Below are 18,422 nucleotides of genomic sequence, written 5' to 3' on the forward strand. Positions count from 1 at the left end.
CCCCTAGTAAGTGGCCCAAGTGGTAGGCGGATAGGGCCAGGTTTGAGAGTGTTCCTCAGAGCCACGTGTAGGCAAGCAAGCAGCTTCTGACTGAAGCACAGGACTCTTTAGATGGAGAACTGGTGATGAAGACATCTGACTGGGCTGTGTGTACTCAGTAACGGCCCAGCTGCGGTTGGGGTGATGGGTATTTAGCCTGTGTCACTTGCTGGCCCTGCACTGGACAGTGTGACTCAGGAATGTCAGAATGTGTTCTCATTTTAGCAGCAAAGCTGACCTGCAATGTGCTTGGTCTGTTTATCTTACTGCCCCAGCCGTTTATCGTGGGACAGAGTTCAGGGGCACAGCGATAAATCTCTTTTAGGAGGATGACGTAACCCTCAGCGTTTATTTCCTCCTCGGGTTCGGCCAGTTTGGAAAGCCTTTGTAATATCGTCATGCCTGTGGATGGGCCTCTTCCTCTGCAACACCATCCTGGTCTCCACGCGGAACCGTCAGCAGCAAATTCCAGAGTTGGATGGTCTCGAGTCAAATCCCAACTTCACCACACGAGCTGTGTGACTTGGGGCTCAGTTTATCTCCTTATTAGTTTTTTAACTTGGAAAATGGGGCGAGCAGAGATACCTCATAAGGCAGCTGTGAGAACTCAGTGGGGTACTGGGCCAGGCCCTCAATCTTCGTGTGAAACAGGCTGGGCCTTCCCATCGTGGGAAGAGCACTCGCAGGGTGCCAGGGACGGTGCCAGGGAAGACGGGTGTGAAAGGATCAGAAAGGTGGGTGGTTGATTTTTGTTTGTTTGGTTGGTTGGCTTGAAAAACATGCCCCAAAGCAACCAGATGACTCGGTCTTCTTGCATTGTAGTCTTCAGCCTCTTCAGCTCTTCCGGCAAGCTGTTTGGAAAGGCAAAGGCCATCTCCTGAGGCGAGGGGACTGCTTGGCCAGGATGGGGTAGCTGGCTGAGGAATGGGAAGGTGTTTGGATGGCCACTGTGTGACAGCTGAGCAAAACAGGTCGCCAGAAGGACAACACACCAACCTGCAAAGCCTCCATTTATTTATGTTTGTTGATAGATAACATCGCACATGGTAAAAATCGTATGCGGTGTAAAAAGAGAGATTGGCTCCCTCCTGGCCTCTCCAACCCCCATTCCGTGGTCCTCTACCTAGAAGCAACTGCACTGTTGAAGAACAGTTTCTTTCCCTTTGAGAGATCGTTTGTGAATATGTGAGTCCAATTATGTAATTCCCCCAACCACCACTTTACTCAAAATGCGAACTTACCATATATGTTGCTTTCACCATTTGGTAACACCTGTCAGTTTTCCCACATCAGTGCCTATAGATCCTGACAAGCAATTTTCTTCCAATGAAAAGTTTCTTAACATATACATTACTATGTTTCTTTCTTTTGGGGGGTGTGTGTCAATTTATTATAAAAGTAATGTATGTAGTTAAAAAAAAATTCAAACAACACAGGAGCATGTAACACCCAAAAAAGAAAGCCCATCTTTTGCTATCACCCCACGTCTTCTTCCCAGAGACAGCCAGTGAACAGGTTGGTGTGCATGCTTCCAGATCTTTCTGAGCAGATGCAGTCATGCCTTTTCAAAAACAGGATCACATGATCTATACTTTTCTACAAATTGTCCTGTTCCCTTAATATATCATGGAGGTCTGTTCCTGTTAGAACAAACAAATCTTTCTTATTCTTTTCACAGCAGCCTGCAGCCTGTTATTCTCTTACCTGAATGTTCTGTAAAGTTGATTTAACCATTTATTCACGGGGAAGAATTTAAGTTGTTTCCCCCCATTATTTTATAGTAATGAACTGCTTTCATGATTAAAGATCATTTTAGTACCCAAAACTCTCCCCCCCCCCCCCCATTAGACAAAGAAATCATGTTAGGGAACTTTCTTGAATACTTTGTGCTTCAAATTGAATGTATTGACCTTGCATTTAATTTTCTGTCAGCAGTGGCCGGGCCTGGCCTCTGCAAGACGGCTCAGGAATCTGCTGGAGGAGTTGGGGGTGGCCTGCAGATTTTAGCAAACTGCCAGTTCATTCAGCAGCCCACTGAGCAAAGAACATCTTGATTCTATCAGCTTTAATCCTGGGTCCCTGATGGGCTGGTTCTTGTTGTCGTTAGCAGATGGAATGCTTGTCTGTGTTGGAAGGCTGAGTTCTGGGGTCTTGGGCTCTGAGCAGTCTTGATTGAATCTTTCATAGTGCTAACGGGGCACTGTTAGTCCCCAAACTTGTGTGGGTGTTTATAATGTTATAGCAATATCACAGTAGTCGTAATATTCCCTACTGACACAGGGGAACCCTCATCAGGCAGAACGCTCCCTGCTTTGCTGCATCTAGTATCTCACAGCAGTTCTATGAGGGGAGTCCAGTTCTGACTCTCATCTTAGAGATGAGATGGAGAGTAGGGTAAAGCCCCCCCGCCCCCAGTCCCGGAGTTGTCAGTGGCCGCGCCTGGGAACGGAACCTGGCTTCTCCGGACGGCAGGCAGGACCACTGAACTCTGACTGCCCCATCACTGACTAACTTAGTGTTCCTGACCCTGGGTTACTTGGCTTCCAATTATTTCAGCAGCCGAGCTCCTCTTTGTTTGAGTGGGTTCAGCCCTGCTGGTGCTCTTTATGTGTGGATGTTGGTGTGGAATTCCACCCGTGAGGAGGAGCCTGGTGTCTGGGCTGCGAGTGCCCTGTTGCGATTGGGTACAAGTGTGTCCAGAGGCTTCCTCGTGTAATTGTGCGTGGAAGGTCCAAATATGGGGATACAGAGTGGAGCCTTCAGCTGAGCGAAAGACCTGGTACAGGGAGGAACTGTCCAATAAGTGTCAATATAGGTAAAGTGGGGAACGTGCCCTGTATCTGTCCTTTGAGAATCCTTTGAGAATTTCCTTTCCTTCAACTTCGTCCACTTTGTTGGTAATTGCAAGAGCCAGCAGTTATAAATTATTTGGATTTTCCCCCAGCTTGGTTCCCTTTCAAGACTTTTAAATTGAGAGTTTTACTCCTTTTATGACTTCACAATCTTTGGGCAGGCTGCCATTTCTATAACAGGCGTGTATGAGTTGTAACATAAGGTGGGGGGAACAATACAAACTGATTTCTCCCCTTTCAAACCTAAGAAGTCACCTCGATCTGATTTTGTAACAAGGCTCAACTTTTAAAGTTTGCAGTGGAAGGGTGAATGCCTATTGTATTCACCATCATTATTATTTTTTAACTTTTACTCTTAATTATAAAAGGAAAAAAAAAAAAACCACCCTCAGGAAACATGGCCTAGCACGAGAGACAAAAGGCAAAAAGTTTTGTTTTTCCTTTTTCCCTTAAAAGATCTTCAATGTCTTACCCTGGGAGAGGGAACGCTGGTTTTCATTATAATAATGTCATCTCTTTGTGGAGTGTTTTAAAGCCAATTTAACTGATTTTCTTACTTAAAAGAATAATTTGTATTCAGCCCAGGGCCTGGCACCCAGTAGGCAGTTAAGAAGTTATTTGTTGGATGAATTGAGCTTTCAAATATAGGAGTGACCCTAATTTCTATTTTCCGGGGAAAACACAGGCTGATAGCTTTGGGCTGAGCTGTCTTCTGCCTTCCCTGATTCCCTGTGCCCAGCAGTGGGTCATGCACAGTGGGCCCCCCAGACAGGGACAGGGTTAGAACCCCCAATTCCGAGGGTGCAGTGGAGGCCGAGTCAGTCATGCTGAGACAAGGGGACGAACGTGACCCGGCTTGGACTCCTGCTTCCACCTCCCAGGCTTTGTACACGACTTTCTGTGCTGTCCCTCCACCACGTTTTTCTCCCAGAACCATGGCAGTTTAGGGATTGTTGGGGAGGTTAGAAGTTTTGAGGCCCTGCCTGGGTTCCCCTCCCAAGTACAGCTGCATGCTGGCTTAGGGCCCTATGGGTGGGTCCCTTCCCTGTACTTAGACTCCTCATCTGTGAAATGGGACTCATGCTGCACTTACCTCAGGAAGCCCTCTGACGGAATGTGTAGTCAGAGAAGTGGAGGAGGTGAGAGTTTGGGCTCTGGCTAGAGAGATAACTGGATTTCAATCTAGGCTCTCCTCCATGTCACTTTTGGCAAGTACCTCTACACACCTCTGTTTTCTCAACTGTAAAATGGGATTAATTGTAAAAGCCACCCTCGAAGGGTTGCCATGAGGGTTCTACGGGGTGAGGCATGTGGCACAGGGCCAGGAAGAGACCGCTGCTGTTGTGTTTTGGTTGTTGTTGATGTAAAGAGGGGAGGCGCTGAGGATTCGTTCCCTCACTGCTTTCCTCCAGGGCTTCTCTGTGGGCTGCACATGCGTGTACTGGGTGGACAGTGAACTGGGTTTCAGGTGTGGTGGCCTTGCCACATGACAGACTGAGCCAGAGTCAAAAGGTGACGAGGACCTCCGTTCACAGCCAGCGTTTATTATTTCAGCTGGACGTGTTCTCAGAGCAGTTGTGGCTGGAAGCCGCGAGCCTTGTGAGCTCCTGCTGGGGTGTGCGCGCAACTCCAGTGGTTGGAATCGGGGCTCTTCCACTCCCTGCTCGGGGGCGGGGGTCCCTGGGCCCCTGTCCACCTAGTCGCCCAGAAGGACTGTGGTAGCAATGGAATGAGTGCACGGACCGGTGGCTTTGAGGTCCAAAACCTAGTTTAGAAGGCACTGCTGTGACCATTTTGGAGTATCTTTCCTTTTTCCTTTTTTCTCTAACCTTGTTAAGAAGGTTAGAATCCTTATTCTAACTTTTTAAGGCTTTCCCGATAATACTAAGTAGGAAGAGACTAAGTACGAGGCCCTTTAATATACCCATCTCGTTTAGTCCAGCGTGGCTTTGTCGCTGATGTAAAGTAATTCTCAAAAGCGATAAATTTTTTTCAAAAGCAGTACTGCAAAGAAAGCCCACTGGGTGATGCAAACGTAACTTTTTTTTTTTTTTTTAAAAGAGGGTGCAGCTCACAGTGGCCCATGTGGGGACTGAACCGGCAACCTTGGTGTTTTCAGCACCACGCTCTAACCAACTGAGCTAACCGGCCACGCACAAACGTAACTTTTGAATAAAGGATGCCTCTTCACCAGAAAATAGGGTGTTGGAAATAGGTAAATCGCACCATCATACCATGTGTGAAGCAGTGCACCGCCGTGAGAGCTACGATCTGAAAGTCCACCACCAACTCTACTCCAAAACAAAAACCCGGTTTTTATGCAATGGTTTATTCTAATTATTCCAGATAGGAATTGTCCAGCAAGTGAGAGAGAACAGAAGGCATAGTTGGCAAAGTGGGAAAGTTGAAGTCTGAGGTTGTGCGTCAAGAATGTGGAAGGGCCTCCAGTCGACGTCTCAGACCAGGGCTTTGGGACGGTTCACTCCGTTCTGTTGCAGAACCGGCCCGGCTGCCAACCCCCAGGCCTTCCCCGGGAAGACACTCGCCATCTGTCTGCGCAGTCATCTTCCTCGCTGACCTTCCGTGCCCCACGCCTTGTGCGTGGCAGACACTGGGAATCCATGTTGGCCGTCTTTCTTGCTGACTCCAGAGAGGGCCTCAGAATCTTTCTCAATACACTGAGTTTTCACCTCACGTGCCAACACCATTTGCCACCCGTAGTCTATTGTATCATCTCCTGAAAAATTCCTACCATAAAAAGGCCTTCGGAATGAACTTTTTATTAATGGAACTCTGACCTAGTGATGTGTAAAAAGTGTTAACTCAAACAGTTCCTTTGTCTTAATGAGTAGTTCATGAGCAGGAAAAAGAATCGGAAACCCAGCCGACCCCAGTGGCCCCACCCACTCTTACTTTATTGTGGCCTATATTTTACCTCACCGATAGAAACAGGCCTGTGTGACTTCAGGTCTTCAAGGCCCAGGACATCCTCTTGTTATAAACTGCTGTAACTAAGAGATTGAAAAACTAGACAGTGGCTTTTTTGGTCTTCAGGTTGTTGGGGCACCCTCTTCTGGGACCCCGGTTCGTCCCATCACCTTGCCGGGCCTTCCTCCTGGGGCAGGTCACGCTATGTGACTATGATGTCTGGTGCTCTGGCTGGCAGTAGGGGGGAGACGGCATGGAGGAGGCACACCCACTGCCCAAGGCCCGGAAGTGATGGCGCGCTCCCTTCTGCTTGCTGTTCCTTGGCGAGGCAAGCCCACCACCAAACTGTAAGGGAGGCTGGAAGGGTCATCTAGCAGGAAGCCGCATTCCTGGGAGAAGGGGAGGGTGGATTTCAGTGTCCTCAGCCACAGATATCCTTTAGTCATCAGAGGAGTGAGTCACCTGGTTCTAAGTCTCGGTCTCGTCCTTTGTTGGTTTAAGCCCCGGGAGAGAAGCCCTGAGCAGGGGGAGGGAAGGCAGCCTGGCCCCCTTCATCCTGCCCTGGGACCTGTGGGGCACTTGAGCCAAAGGGTACAGTCCATCCTCTACTGTGTGAATGGAAGGACTGTTGCATCCCCGGAAATGTGACCCCCGTTCAGGGTAGCTGATGGAGACAATCCTCCTCAACGTGGCCTCAGGAATGACTGGCATCTGGGCTGGGTTTTGACTGCAAAACTAAGGAAAGTGGTCAGCGGCCTCCTTTTAATTCAGGGCACTCTCATTTGGACAACTGAGGCCTCCACTTCGGCCATGGTTTGTTCAGGCTGGGAAAGAAGGCAGGATAGTGAGGAATGGCAAAGCCCACCTGGCCATGGCGGTGAGCTCCGGGTGTGCCAGCTGGGTCCTGGGCCGAGGTGATCTGAGCTCTGCCCTGCGAGGTTAACTTGGGGCAGCCCTTCACAGGATGCTGCTGCTGTCACCTCACCCAAGCAATCAGTGCTGACAGGAAACCCCAGTGCAGACTTGCAGGTCAACACCTTCAATGACTAAGCTTTCACTTTTTCCTCCTGCCTTTGTCCTTTTTGTCTCAAGGTTGATAAAAGCATGTTGAAATCAGCGGTGGCAAAAATACTACTGGTTGATGAAAACTGACCGTGTGGGGGTCTGAGTGTTGGAGATGTGTTACCACGTTTAGCCTTCTGAGTAGCCTATGCTTGTGTTCCAACATTATCTCCAGGGTGGATTGGATCGCTTGGCCAGGATCCAAAGGCTTGCATCGCGGCGCTGAGCCTACACCTGCAGCACCTGCAGCCTTAACCACTCCCCGGCCTTCCCTTCTGTGCCACAGGCTGTGCTGTCTGCCGGGGCTTCAACTGCGGCCGCAGTCCGGAGCAATTTAGAATTCTGTCTGAAAAGGCTGCATGTGCGTACTTTTTGCATCCCCTCTGCAACAGGCTGCACTGCCTCTGAGAGAGCACTGTAGGTGAGAGGGTATGGAGCTGTGTGTGTGGGAGCTGGTTCCCCCAAACAGACAAGGCTCCAGTCTGTGGGATCAGCGGGGAACAAAATGACCCATTCCTGCCTTTGTAGAACTGACACTGAGCAGAGGAAGCAGACACGATACAGGTGGTTGTGTAAGCATCTAGTTGTAGGTGCACTAAAAGCGGAGGCACACAGTAGTAAGGGGTGTTGGACATGTTGAACAGGGTATCTGTTCTAGTTTTGCAGAGTTGGAGGTAGAAGAGGCATTAGCCCGGTCAAGAGAAGGGAGAAGGGAGAAAGTTCCAGGCCAAGTGGACTGTGACCAAGGATGGAGGGTGAGACTGGGGCAGTGTGAAGCCAGGAAGTCAAGGAGGAACCAGACCCAGCCCATGTGGGCTGCTCTTTGTACCATATTGTCTTTCAGGAAGGTCTGATAAATTATCAGTAGTTCTGTTGTTCCGTTTGGCTTGTGGCTCCTCCCTGGGGGGTCTCAGGCCATGTTGGTCTCCTAAACTGCCCAGCCCAGACATGTCCCCCTTCACCTCCCTTACATGTCCTGGGTTCACTGCAGTGTTGTGCCTCAGCCTCGTCTTGGAACCAGGAGAGTAGGGACCCCAAAGGCTCATGACCATTCTGTGAATTGCTTGGCTCAGAGAAGTGACACATTGAACATTTCATCCTCCCGTTAATTCACAAGGTACTTTCTTGCCTTGTGTTTTCTGCTTGCACACAACACTAGTAGCATTTTAGCTTCTGGACTTCTGGTTCCAGGGAACAGTGTTTGGCACATAGCAGGTACCAAAAAGTTAGGTGAATGAAGTAAGGGAGGGGAAGGCGATAAGAGTAAGGGCCTACTCTGCACCGGGCATTGTGTTCTACTCTTGGCATCCTCTAACCCACCTACGCCTACCGGGCATCCTCTAACCCACCTACGCCTACCGGGCATCCTCTAACCCACCTACGCCTACCGGGCATCCTCTAACCCACCTACGCCTACCGCAGCCCTGTGAAGTGTGTTCACTGGGATCAATCCCATCTGGTAGACGAGAAAAATAAGGCCCAGAGAGGGTGGGTGGGTTGTTCAAAGTGACATACCTGGTTGAGCTGCTGACTCCAGGAGCTGTACTTGCAAACAGTACCACACTGTACCGTGCCACACTGCCCCTCAGTGGGTGACAGAGATAAGAGGGCAGGGAGCAGAGCCTGTAGCAGTCTGTTCCCCAGATGGCCAAGTCAGAGTGCAGAGTATGCTCTTGGTGAATTGTTGTCTGAAACCCGTGCATCTCCTTGATTCCTGCAGTCACGTGGCTTTTTCTGACCCAGTAGCGAGCTGCATTGTGGCCAGTAGATGACCTGCTGTCCTTACCCAGGAGAGCAAAAACGTGAATGGTGTCTACTCAGGCCTTGTGGGCCCCCACACCTACCACCCTGGTTAATTAGTAATAGCCAGGAGAGAAGGCTGGTATGGTGCACGTAGTAGGTGCACAGATGGTAGAGTAGATGATATGAGTAGAGAGAGCTGAAAGATCACCATCCCCCGTACCTCTGGGGAACTTGTCTACAAAGGCGAGGGTTCCAAGATGCTTTTGAAGATGGCCTAAAAATAGCTGGTTTCCACCCCCATAAATGCACCCATTCCAGAATTTTGCTTAACAAGGCCTGGAGAACGGATGTCCTGAAATGACGTGAAAACATTCCATCCTAGAATTTGCAGTAGCTCAAGTTAACTTTCTAGCTATTAAAAAAAAAAAAAAAAAAAAAAAAAAAAGCCTCTGCCCTCACTTCTAAGCAATGCTGGATAATTTTAAGTAGTTCCAGAAGGTGTATGTGGCTTGAGGGTCAGTGTTGTCCAGAGCCAGGACCAGTTATGTGGGGATTGGGATGGGTTGTGATTTGGGGAGGAGAAAAACTTGTGGCCAGATTCCAACCCACAGACAATCTAAGCAGATTCTAGGAGGTGGGGCAGACATAACCGGCATTGGCTTATTGTATTCCTGAAAGAGTCTCTCACTAACTCACTGAGGTGGAATCCTGCCTGCCGGGAGAGGGAGAGGCTTCTGGCCGACCTGGCCTTTTCCTCTTTTTACATTTCTGCTCCATGTTTACACTCCATCGCAGAGCACACTCAGGTCCGGAAATTCTGTAATCCTTTGTGATCAGCAGACTTCGGCACCGTGATGCTGTGTAGCATTTCAATTTCAAGGCATTGGGAGTCTCCAATTTCATGTGGGTGGGGTTGGGGGAGGCCTTTTGGGCAAGTCGCCATCTTTTTATTGTTCCAAGAGTTCAGTAAAGCATTTGAACCTTCACCTGTCAAAATCACTTGGAATGAGGATTGCCCTCCCTCCAGCTTCTTAGAATAGCAGAACCAAAGTATCGTTTATCCCAATGAGACTTTAATGGGGGTTTTCCCTTTTGGACACCCACCTTGAATTCATTGGAAACAGAAGTTCTAGGCATTGTATTTTTCATGAATTTGGCTTAGACTTTTACTAGGTAACATTTCTCCTAAAATCTTTTCGAACAAGACTCATGTCTCATTCTTTTAGACCAACATGTATAAAGCTGGGTAAAAATAGAGCAAACTGGTCTCATGTTTTAATGCATGAAAGAAATCTGCAAGTTTGTATTTGAGAAACATTTAACACATAAGTAGGGAAGTTTGACCTTTGCAGGCTATGGCTGCCTGTGGTTGGATGAGACTTTGGCCTGTTCAGACTGCACCCCAGCCGGACACCCCCATTGCCCTGGTTAGCGATAAGCATACACACACTTCCTTCCCCAACCCCCTACTGCTCTTCACCTGTTAGCTTGAATAAAGGAAATTGGCATGGAAAGTTAGGTGACCTGGAATTTCTTATGATCCGTTGGTAACACTTTAAAGACAACCTCATAATAGGACATCTAATCTAAAAAATGCAATCACGGTCAAGGACTGCCCGCTGGAGAAATAAATGTGTGGTCTGGTGGGATGAATTCCTTGCACACCTGAGTTCTGTGCAGGGTCCATGTTTTATGTAGATTATGGACCACAGGACCTCAGAAGCAGAGCAGGTTTCATGATCACACAGCCTGTGCAGCTATACAGGGACCCATGCTGAGAAGGGGCTGTGCTTGGTTTAGCAATGCTCTGCTCTTGCCATCTTGAACTTCTTCATACTTTTTGGACAAGGAGTCCTGCATCTTCATTGGTCATTGGGCCCATGAGTTAGTGTAGACAGTCCTGCTTAAAAGCTGTTATTTTTACAATTCATTATCCCGGAGCACCTTAACTTTGAAAGAGGGGTACTCGAATTTAGTTTGTTCATGATAATCTTTACTCTGTCCAGGTTTACATCAAGTGTATTATGATTGAATTGGCAACCATGAAATTACCTTTGGTTTCAGTGGTTTTGGTTGTGGCCTTTTAAGAGGTCTTTTGTTGTGAGAGAATATAACAGTAAATAGGTTAATTTAAAAAGAAAAAAAGCCCCACCCTTTCAGTTTTGAGTGGCATGCCATTTACTCCTTGTCAGCATGTGTGTATATTTTTCATGTGGTTGGGTTTCCTATAAAGTGCAGTTTGGCGTAAGAGTATGTTTAACCAATATTCAGGTGACTTGCGGTGGGTGGGTGGGACAGGTGAGAGGAGCTCCAAGGAAAAGAAGGCTCAGGTTCTGCCCAGCAGATGCTCACAGCCCTGGAGTCGGGGAGTGGGGGGCGGAGGAGTGAATGGTCCTTGTTTTGAGAGGACCCTGGCATAGTCACACATAGGCTGGTGGGAGCACACCACCAAACCGTCAAATCTGGCCTTTGAATGAAGAGCCAGGATTTGTGCCACAGGAGGATGGAGTGAAAGGTCTTCCCACCAAAGGGAACACAAAACACTTTAAAATTTTTAAAACCTTTTTTATTATGGAACATTTCAATTGCATCCTTATGTACCCATGATCCCATGCCACCAGCTTACAACAAGATGGGAAAAACATCTTGTTTTATCCAGTCCCGTTCTCAAGTATGTGGAGCCAACTCCAACATTGCATCCTGTCACTCTTTGACATGACGGCTTCATTTACTTTCTCACAAAGAGTGTGATTCACGCTTACTTGTGCCGCCCAGAGGAATGACCACACCTGTGCCTCTCTTCCCAGACAGCAAAGCCATTGTGGATGGGAACCTGAAGCTCATCTTGGGCCTGGTGTGGACGCTGATCCTCCACTACTCCATCTCCATGCCCGTGTGGGAGGATGAAGGCGACGACGATGCCAAGAAGCAGACGCCGAAGCAGAGGCTGCTGGGATGGATTCAGAACAAGATCCCCTACTTGCCCATCACCAACTTTAACCAGAACTGGCAAGATGGCAAAGCCCTGGGCGCCCTGGTCGACAGCTGTGCTCCAGGTAAGCGCCGTGGCTGCCTGAGCCATGTCTTCAGGGCGAGGGTGTGTGGGCTGTACACCTCTTGGTTTTCGATGGGAAAACGAGGCTGGCTGTGCTTGCTGTATTTCTCCTGGTTTTAGCCCATTGTACAATGCCTAAAGGAACTAAAAGTGGTTCCGTTTACCTTTCCAATGGCAGGTCTTGTAGGTGTATCCATTCATTTGTTTGAGCACTGGATTCAGTTATTTATTCAAATTTCCAGTGAAGACCTTAATGCTTGGAGCAGGCCTTAGGTTTAGCGTCCAGACTCCAAAGTCCTGCTTCTTCCCACAGTTGGTGCCTAGTTTCCCGCTGGCTTTGGCAAAAACATGTGACCCTGTTAGGTGGCTTGGCATGAAAATCTAAAAACTTCCATTGAGTGGAAAGTACCCATTTTTATCAACCACTGGGTTGACTATATATGGTTTTCTCCACCCTTCTCTCTGTGTTGCTGTGAAATAGCGCTTGGTCAGGATCCAGTTGGAGGCTTTTCCTCCCTTTTCTGAGTGGTTGAGCGTACCCCAAGGCAGTAATTATCCTCATGTAGGGTTTAGATTGATGGGTAGTATTTGCTGGTACACACTCAATAGAAAAACCAGAGCCTGTGTTTATATGTACCCCTCAGAATTGTTTTGAAGAAAAAAACTCTAAAAATCCTATTTTTCATTTACTGAGTGCTCTGTATGTGCTGGGCACATTAGTATGTAGTGAGCTGGAGGTTCTCCACGCAGACCTCGCTCCTGTCAGTCGGACAGGGAAGGAGGGCTGACTCCAAGCCTCATCCTCCCTTGAGAGTCTAGTGTCATCCCGAAGTCAGTCATAGCTCAGCAGTAGTTCATTTCGCAGTGTCCTCTTCCTTGCTTCCATCTAGTGACACATTGTAGGATGCCTATTTCCAGTGTAAACCTGGGAAGTTTTGCTCCAGTCCTGTATTTCTTGTGCTTACGAAGGTTTTAAAGGTAATTTTAAGGTTTGGCCTTTGAGCAACTGGATTTTTTAATTATACAGGATACTAGTCCAGACTTTTTAGATATATCCAGGGATGGGATTGTGATATTGTGATTTAAAATGAGAAACATATATTTGGTCTTCATCCCCTTTCCTGGCCCTGAGCTCCTAAAACCCTTGGAATTTCCTTAAGTGGTAAAAGCTGTGATAATGGTCTTTTATCCACTCCTGAGTTTATGCTAATGGGGTGACTTTTGGAAAAGCCCCTAAGGATGGGGGCTGGTTTATGTCCGGAGCAAACAACCAATGATTACAGGGCTGGCACTTGCAGCTCTGTCCTCTGACCTCCAGGAAGGGAAGAAGGGAAGAAAGGAGGTTGAGCTAATCATGAATGGTCAGTGATTTAATCAATCCTGCTTATGGAGTGAAGCTTCCACAAACATCCCTGAACTCGGGGGTTTAGAGGGCTTCCAGGTTGGTGAGTACATGGCGGTCCTGAAGGGTGGCACACTCAGAGAGGGCACGGAAGCTCCTGGTCCCATCTCCTACCTCGCTCTGTGCATCTCTTCCATCTCACTCATCCTGAGTTGTATCCTTTTATAATCGGATAATCTAGTCAATAAACTGCTTGCCTGATTTCTGTGAACCACTCTGGTAAATGATCAAACCTGAGGTGGGTTTGGAGGTGGTCAGTCAGAAACCCAGGTGACAACCTGGACTTCAGATTGACGTCTGAAGTGGAGAGGGCGTGCAGTCGTAGGGTACTGAGCCGTAACTTTCGGGGTCTGATGCTATGTCCTGGTAGATAGTGTCAGAATCGAGTTAAATCGTAGGACACCCAGCTGGTGTCAACCCCCCACATTTGGTGCCCAGGGTACAGAAGTGTGAGAGTGGAAGGTCAAAAAAATCTCTCCTGCGAAAAGGTACCAGGCCCAGATGGTTTTACAGACTGTTCATTTATACCATACCATTAAGAAATGGATAGTCCTTATGCGACTGCAAGAAGATAACACCCTGGAGGATAGTCTCAGCCATGACAGAGTAGTTCCACCCTTGCCTGCTCATATCCATGATACAGAGAGATGCTCCTTGATTTACAGTGGGATGATATCCTGATAAACTCATTGTCAGCTGAAAATATTGTAATTTGAAAATGCGTTTAGTCCACCTACCTTACCAAACATCACAGCTTAGCCTACCTTAGCCTAACCTACCTTAAATATGCTCAGGACACTAACATTAGCCTACTGTTGGGCAAAATCATCTTACGGCTGCAGCCCAGCCATCACGAGAGTATTGCACTTCATATTGCGAGCCTGGGAATAGATCCAAATTCAAGTTTCTGTTGAGTGGTGTTTTGCTTTTTCACCATTGTAAAGTCCAGAAATCTCTTCAGTCAGCTAATGCTAACAGCATCTTTTGTGTTATGTTAACAGGTCTGTGCCCAGACTGGGAATCCTGGGACCCACGAAAGCCTGTGGATAATGCACGAGAAGCCATGCAGCAGGCAGACGACTGGCTGGGGGTCCCACAGGTATATATACGAGCACGTCATGTCCCACAAGGCGGTTTCCACCTTCCAGCTTGTTCCAGGACTCTGTGGGTCCTGCAGGCAGTCTGGCCTCCTTGGCATCAGCCTTCAAAGAGTATTGTTCATGGCATGCTCCCACCTTCCTCAGTTTACCCATAATAATAGGTTCTCATTGACTTAAGTGCTTGTGGGTCATCCAGAAATCTTCACTCTTTGTCCCATGCTGCAAATTTCCTCGTATTTCTGCTCCAAAAATCTCAAAGGCTATCTTTGGGCATCAGACTGCAAATGAAGACTATAATGATTAAGTTGAGCCATAAGAGCCATAAGAAATTGCCGACATTTGACCACTTTTTAGTTTAAAAAATATTTTTGATTCAATATCTTAGGGAAAGTCACAGGGCTTAGAGTGTTTTAAAAAAATTTAAACCAGGATAACCTACAATTAATGAGAATTGTGGAAGAATTTGTAATGCCAATGATCCTATCACAGGCATATAACAAGAGAACTTGGAAATTTAGTAAGTCTTGGATACCATCTGCAGTAGCCACATTGCTTTAGTTGAGGTCTAGTCTCCTACGCCCTTCCACGGAGTCTAAAAATGTTCCTCCTGGTGATCAAACACCATGACTCCCACATTCAAAACCCTGGTCAAGAAAAGGGTTGGTCAGTGCCATGGGAATGGATGACCTGACCGACCACAGGCTCCATTAAGGTGTAAAGTTGGTGTTCAGAGCCGAGTTCAGTGCATTTTGGAATAGGATCCCTTGGAAGGTAGAAAAACTTGCTATATTCCTTTGGTTTGGTTTTGGCGTCATGTCTCTGCTTCATGGCCCATTTCTTGGCTCTTCCATCTTCAGGGAGTGGTGTGGTATGTTTTTCATCTGTTAAACCTAAAACCATCTCCTTTTGACGTTCATGTGACTTTGGCAGTCGAGTTGTTGAAGGAGCTGCCTGGAAGAAATGCCAAGTCTGCTCACATCCTACACTTTACAGAGCGTATTGAAGGCAACTGTACAAACCCAGAGAGCCACTTTGTTGTGATAGGCCAATAATCACCAGAATGTTTACTGGTGTGTTTTGTTGTTGTTTTGTTTTACTTTTTTTCTTTACGGTGGGATGAGGGACGCTGTGTCCATATGTCCCTCTGCATTTGCTTAACCTGGTTTATGAGACAGAGTCTTCTGTTTGTCTCTGGAGGTATGGCTTACCTCTTGTTGGGGCGGGAGGAATTTTTGTGCTGTTAGGGCTGGGTCAGGTGGTAGAACGAAGGCTATAATGCCTTCTGAGAGGCCCCCCTATCCCGCTTGGGTGGTAAAGAACTTGACTAATATTCTTGCTCCTAGGCTGAATATCAGGAGAAATTCACCCCCTCCCTATTTTCTCAAAGCCCCTAATGTATTGAGACTGCTTAGCTCCGGCTGCCATAACAAAATACTATAGACTGGGTGGCTTAAACAACAGACATTTATTTCTCAGTTCTGGAGGCTGGAAGTCCAAGATCAAGGGGCCAGCCAATTCAGTTTTTGGTGAGGGCTCTCTTTCTGGCTTGGGGGAGGGACGGAGGGAGAGAGAGCAAGAGAGAGGGAGAGAGAGAACTGTGAGCAGGCAAATACACATTCTGGTCTTCCTTTTCTTACACCCGCACTAGTCATGTCACGGGGGCTTCACCCTCATGACCCCATCTAAACCTGCCCACCTGCTAAGGGCCCCACCTCCAAATACATTGGAGGTTAGGGCTTCAGCATGTGAATTTGGGGAGGGCACAAAGCCTTAGTCTATAAGACCACATATCGAATATGTGACCATGTCGTCTTCTTGTTTTTATTTTAAATTTTTTATTAGTAGCTGAGTTAACAAAGATACAGGCAATGGATAGATGAGCAAAGGAAAAAGGCCAGTTTTTGTGCTTTTTTTTAATAATATGCTCTCAGCCCATGTGTACTTTTTCTTTATCCTCCACATTTTATGTAGCTTATCCCTTCTGGAAAGTTTGACCAGGAAAGTGAGTAGGCATTTGTTGCTGGCAGGGTGGGCATGCACCTCTGGAAATTACATGCAGAATTGTCTGGAGAGGGTCCTCAGCTTCCAAAGGGAGTGGTGACACCTCTAAAAGGTTAAAAGTGCTGGTCTTGGCATGTTCCTTTAATGTAATTTCACCTAATTAAGACGCTGACTCAATGTCTTAGTATTTATGGTGTTTGGTTTAAGAGACATTTGCAAAAACTTGAGTAGTTGCAAAGTGATGTGTTCTGGCACTCATTTACCTTGTCATTTTTCTAGGTCATCACCCCTGAAGAAATTATTCACCCGGATGTGGATGAGCACTCAGTAATGACTTACCTGTCTCAGTTCCCCAAAGCCAAGCTCAAGCCAGGGGCTCCTCTTAAACCCAAACTCAACCCCAAGAAAGCCAGGGCCTATGGCAGAGGTAAGCACTGGTCGTGTTGGATTGCAGGTTTGTCCTCTGGTTTTAGAGATTATTATGTGGCTGCAGGAAAAAGGTTCCCAAAATTTAGGATGTACAGGCTTAATCCTTGAAGTCACCACAGGCCTCCTTTGTCAGATGTTTCTTTTTACCTAAAGGTCCATTTATTTATTTATGACCATCTTCTGCCTTGTGACTCGAGGCTTTCAGAAACACTGCAGCTTTAATGTGATGGAGCTTTAACAAACACTACAGCTTTAACAAACCGACGGGTTTGTTGCTCTGTGATTTTAGTGGCACTAACCTTGGGATGAAGAAAGCACTGTGGTTCCCATTTTTCAGAGGAAGAATCAGAGGCATGGTCCACTGGGGCTGGGGGCAGGGGGCAGGGGCCTGGGTCATCTGGCTGCTGATTCATTTTTCCTTTGGTTATGCTAAAGCTGCCTCAGATTTCCAGATGGTGTGGGAGCTATTGATAACCCCTGGCAGATACTTCCTTGCTAAGACATCCTGTTTATGCCTCTGCCAGGAGTGTTCTGTTCAGAACAGAATTGTGGTAGGTTGAAGGGATTGCGAGGCATTTGGGGTTCTGGTTGGCACCTGACTTCAAGCACACTTGTGTTTTAAGGAGAACAGTTGCATTTCAGCAGTGTGATTTCTGGTAAAGATCAGCATAGCAAGATACAATGTATTCCATTTTCTATAGGAGTACGTTATATTTCTTAGTTTTCATGACAACTGGGATAACATTTAGACACACCAAATAACTTCCATTTTCTCTCCTAGAATCTATAGTTCTTACCATTGTAGTGTAATAGCTTTCTCTCATCCTTTGTGTGTGTGCATGGTGAGTAGGAGTGGGAGAGAGAGAGAGATTGGTGAATTATTTGAAAGTACATTTTAGGCATGGTGACATTTTACTCCTGACTACATCAGCAAGCCTGTCCTAAGAATAGGACATCCTCTTAAATAACCACAATATTCATCATCACACATAAGAAAATTAACAATAATTTCTTATCAATTAATATCTAGTTTTGTTTTCAAATTTTTTTATTGTCCTAAAATTGTCTTTCTTAGGTTTTATTATTTTACAAATCAAGATCTGATTCTGATTCACTTATTACATTTATTATTTGTCTTTAGGCTCTTTTAATCTAGAAAAATTTTCCCCAACTTTTTTTTAAAATGACATTGACTTTCTGAAGAGTCCGTCCCAGTTGTCTTGTGGGATGTCCCAGACACTCATTCCTTTTGAAGATAGCATTGCCCTACTTGGCGTCAGCTTAGGCTTAAGATGACACCAACCAGGGCCGTGGTGCTGACTGTGTGTTTCTCAGCCTCAGTGGCCAGGTCCTTCTCATCTGTCCCTTTATCATGATTTAGACAGGAAGACAGGCTCATAGTCCTGGAACAAACCTACTTGCCATTAGAGGTTCTATGGCAATGAGCTGGGGTCTGTGCAATCTTTTGTGTTATAAAGGGACTGGGGACTTTGAAGCCCTGCCCCTATGTGCTGTCACTCTAAGGTCAGCATGTCCATGCTTTAAAAGTGTTTTCTCTAAGCCATGTGGAAGTGGTGGCTGGAATCTCTGATTTTAAACATTATGCTTCCTAAATGGCAAAAATCCTGCAAACAGTCAAATCTCTTGTCAACAAAATTGGCCAAATGGATTGCATCTAATTAAGGCATAATAAAATGTTTGTTTGCAATAACCTTATCACTGGTTGTCCAGTTCCCCCATTGTTAATGTGAAATGGTTTTCTTTCATGGTGCTATTTTCTAAAAAAAAAATGACGACTAGTAACAGTGCAG

At 46.7% G+C, this 18,422-nt stretch overlaps 1 protein-coding gene across 6 annotated transcripts in view; it reads left to right on the forward strand.

The window, feature by feature from the left end:
* FLNB (filamin B) overlaps nucleotides 1-18,422 on the forward strand; it is a 124,875-nt gene that overhangs the window by 36,945 nt on the left and 69,508 nt on the right. For all 6 annotated transcript variants that reach the window (XM_033132802.1, XM_033132803.1, XM_033132801.1 and 3 more), the window contains exons 2-4: nucleotides 11,432-11,680; nucleotides 14,083-14,180; nucleotides 16,462-16,609. In XM_033132802.1, the coding sequence (XP_032988693.1) occupies nucleotides 11,432-11,680; nucleotides 14,083-14,180; nucleotides 16,462-16,609 (495 nt within the window). The remainder of the gene's footprint in view (nucleotides 1-11,431; nucleotides 11,681-14,082; nucleotides 14,181-16,461; nucleotides 16,610-18,422) is intronic.

This window comes from Rhinolophus ferrumequinum, chromosome 17, assembly GCF_004115265.2.
Source record: "Rhinolophus ferrumequinum isolate MPI-CBG mRhiFer1 chromosome 17, mRhiFer1_v1.p, whole genome shotgun sequence".
NCBI classification, from domain to species: domain Eukaryota; kingdom Metazoa; phylum Chordata; class Mammalia; order Chiroptera; family Rhinolophidae; genus Rhinolophus; species Rhinolophus ferrumequinum.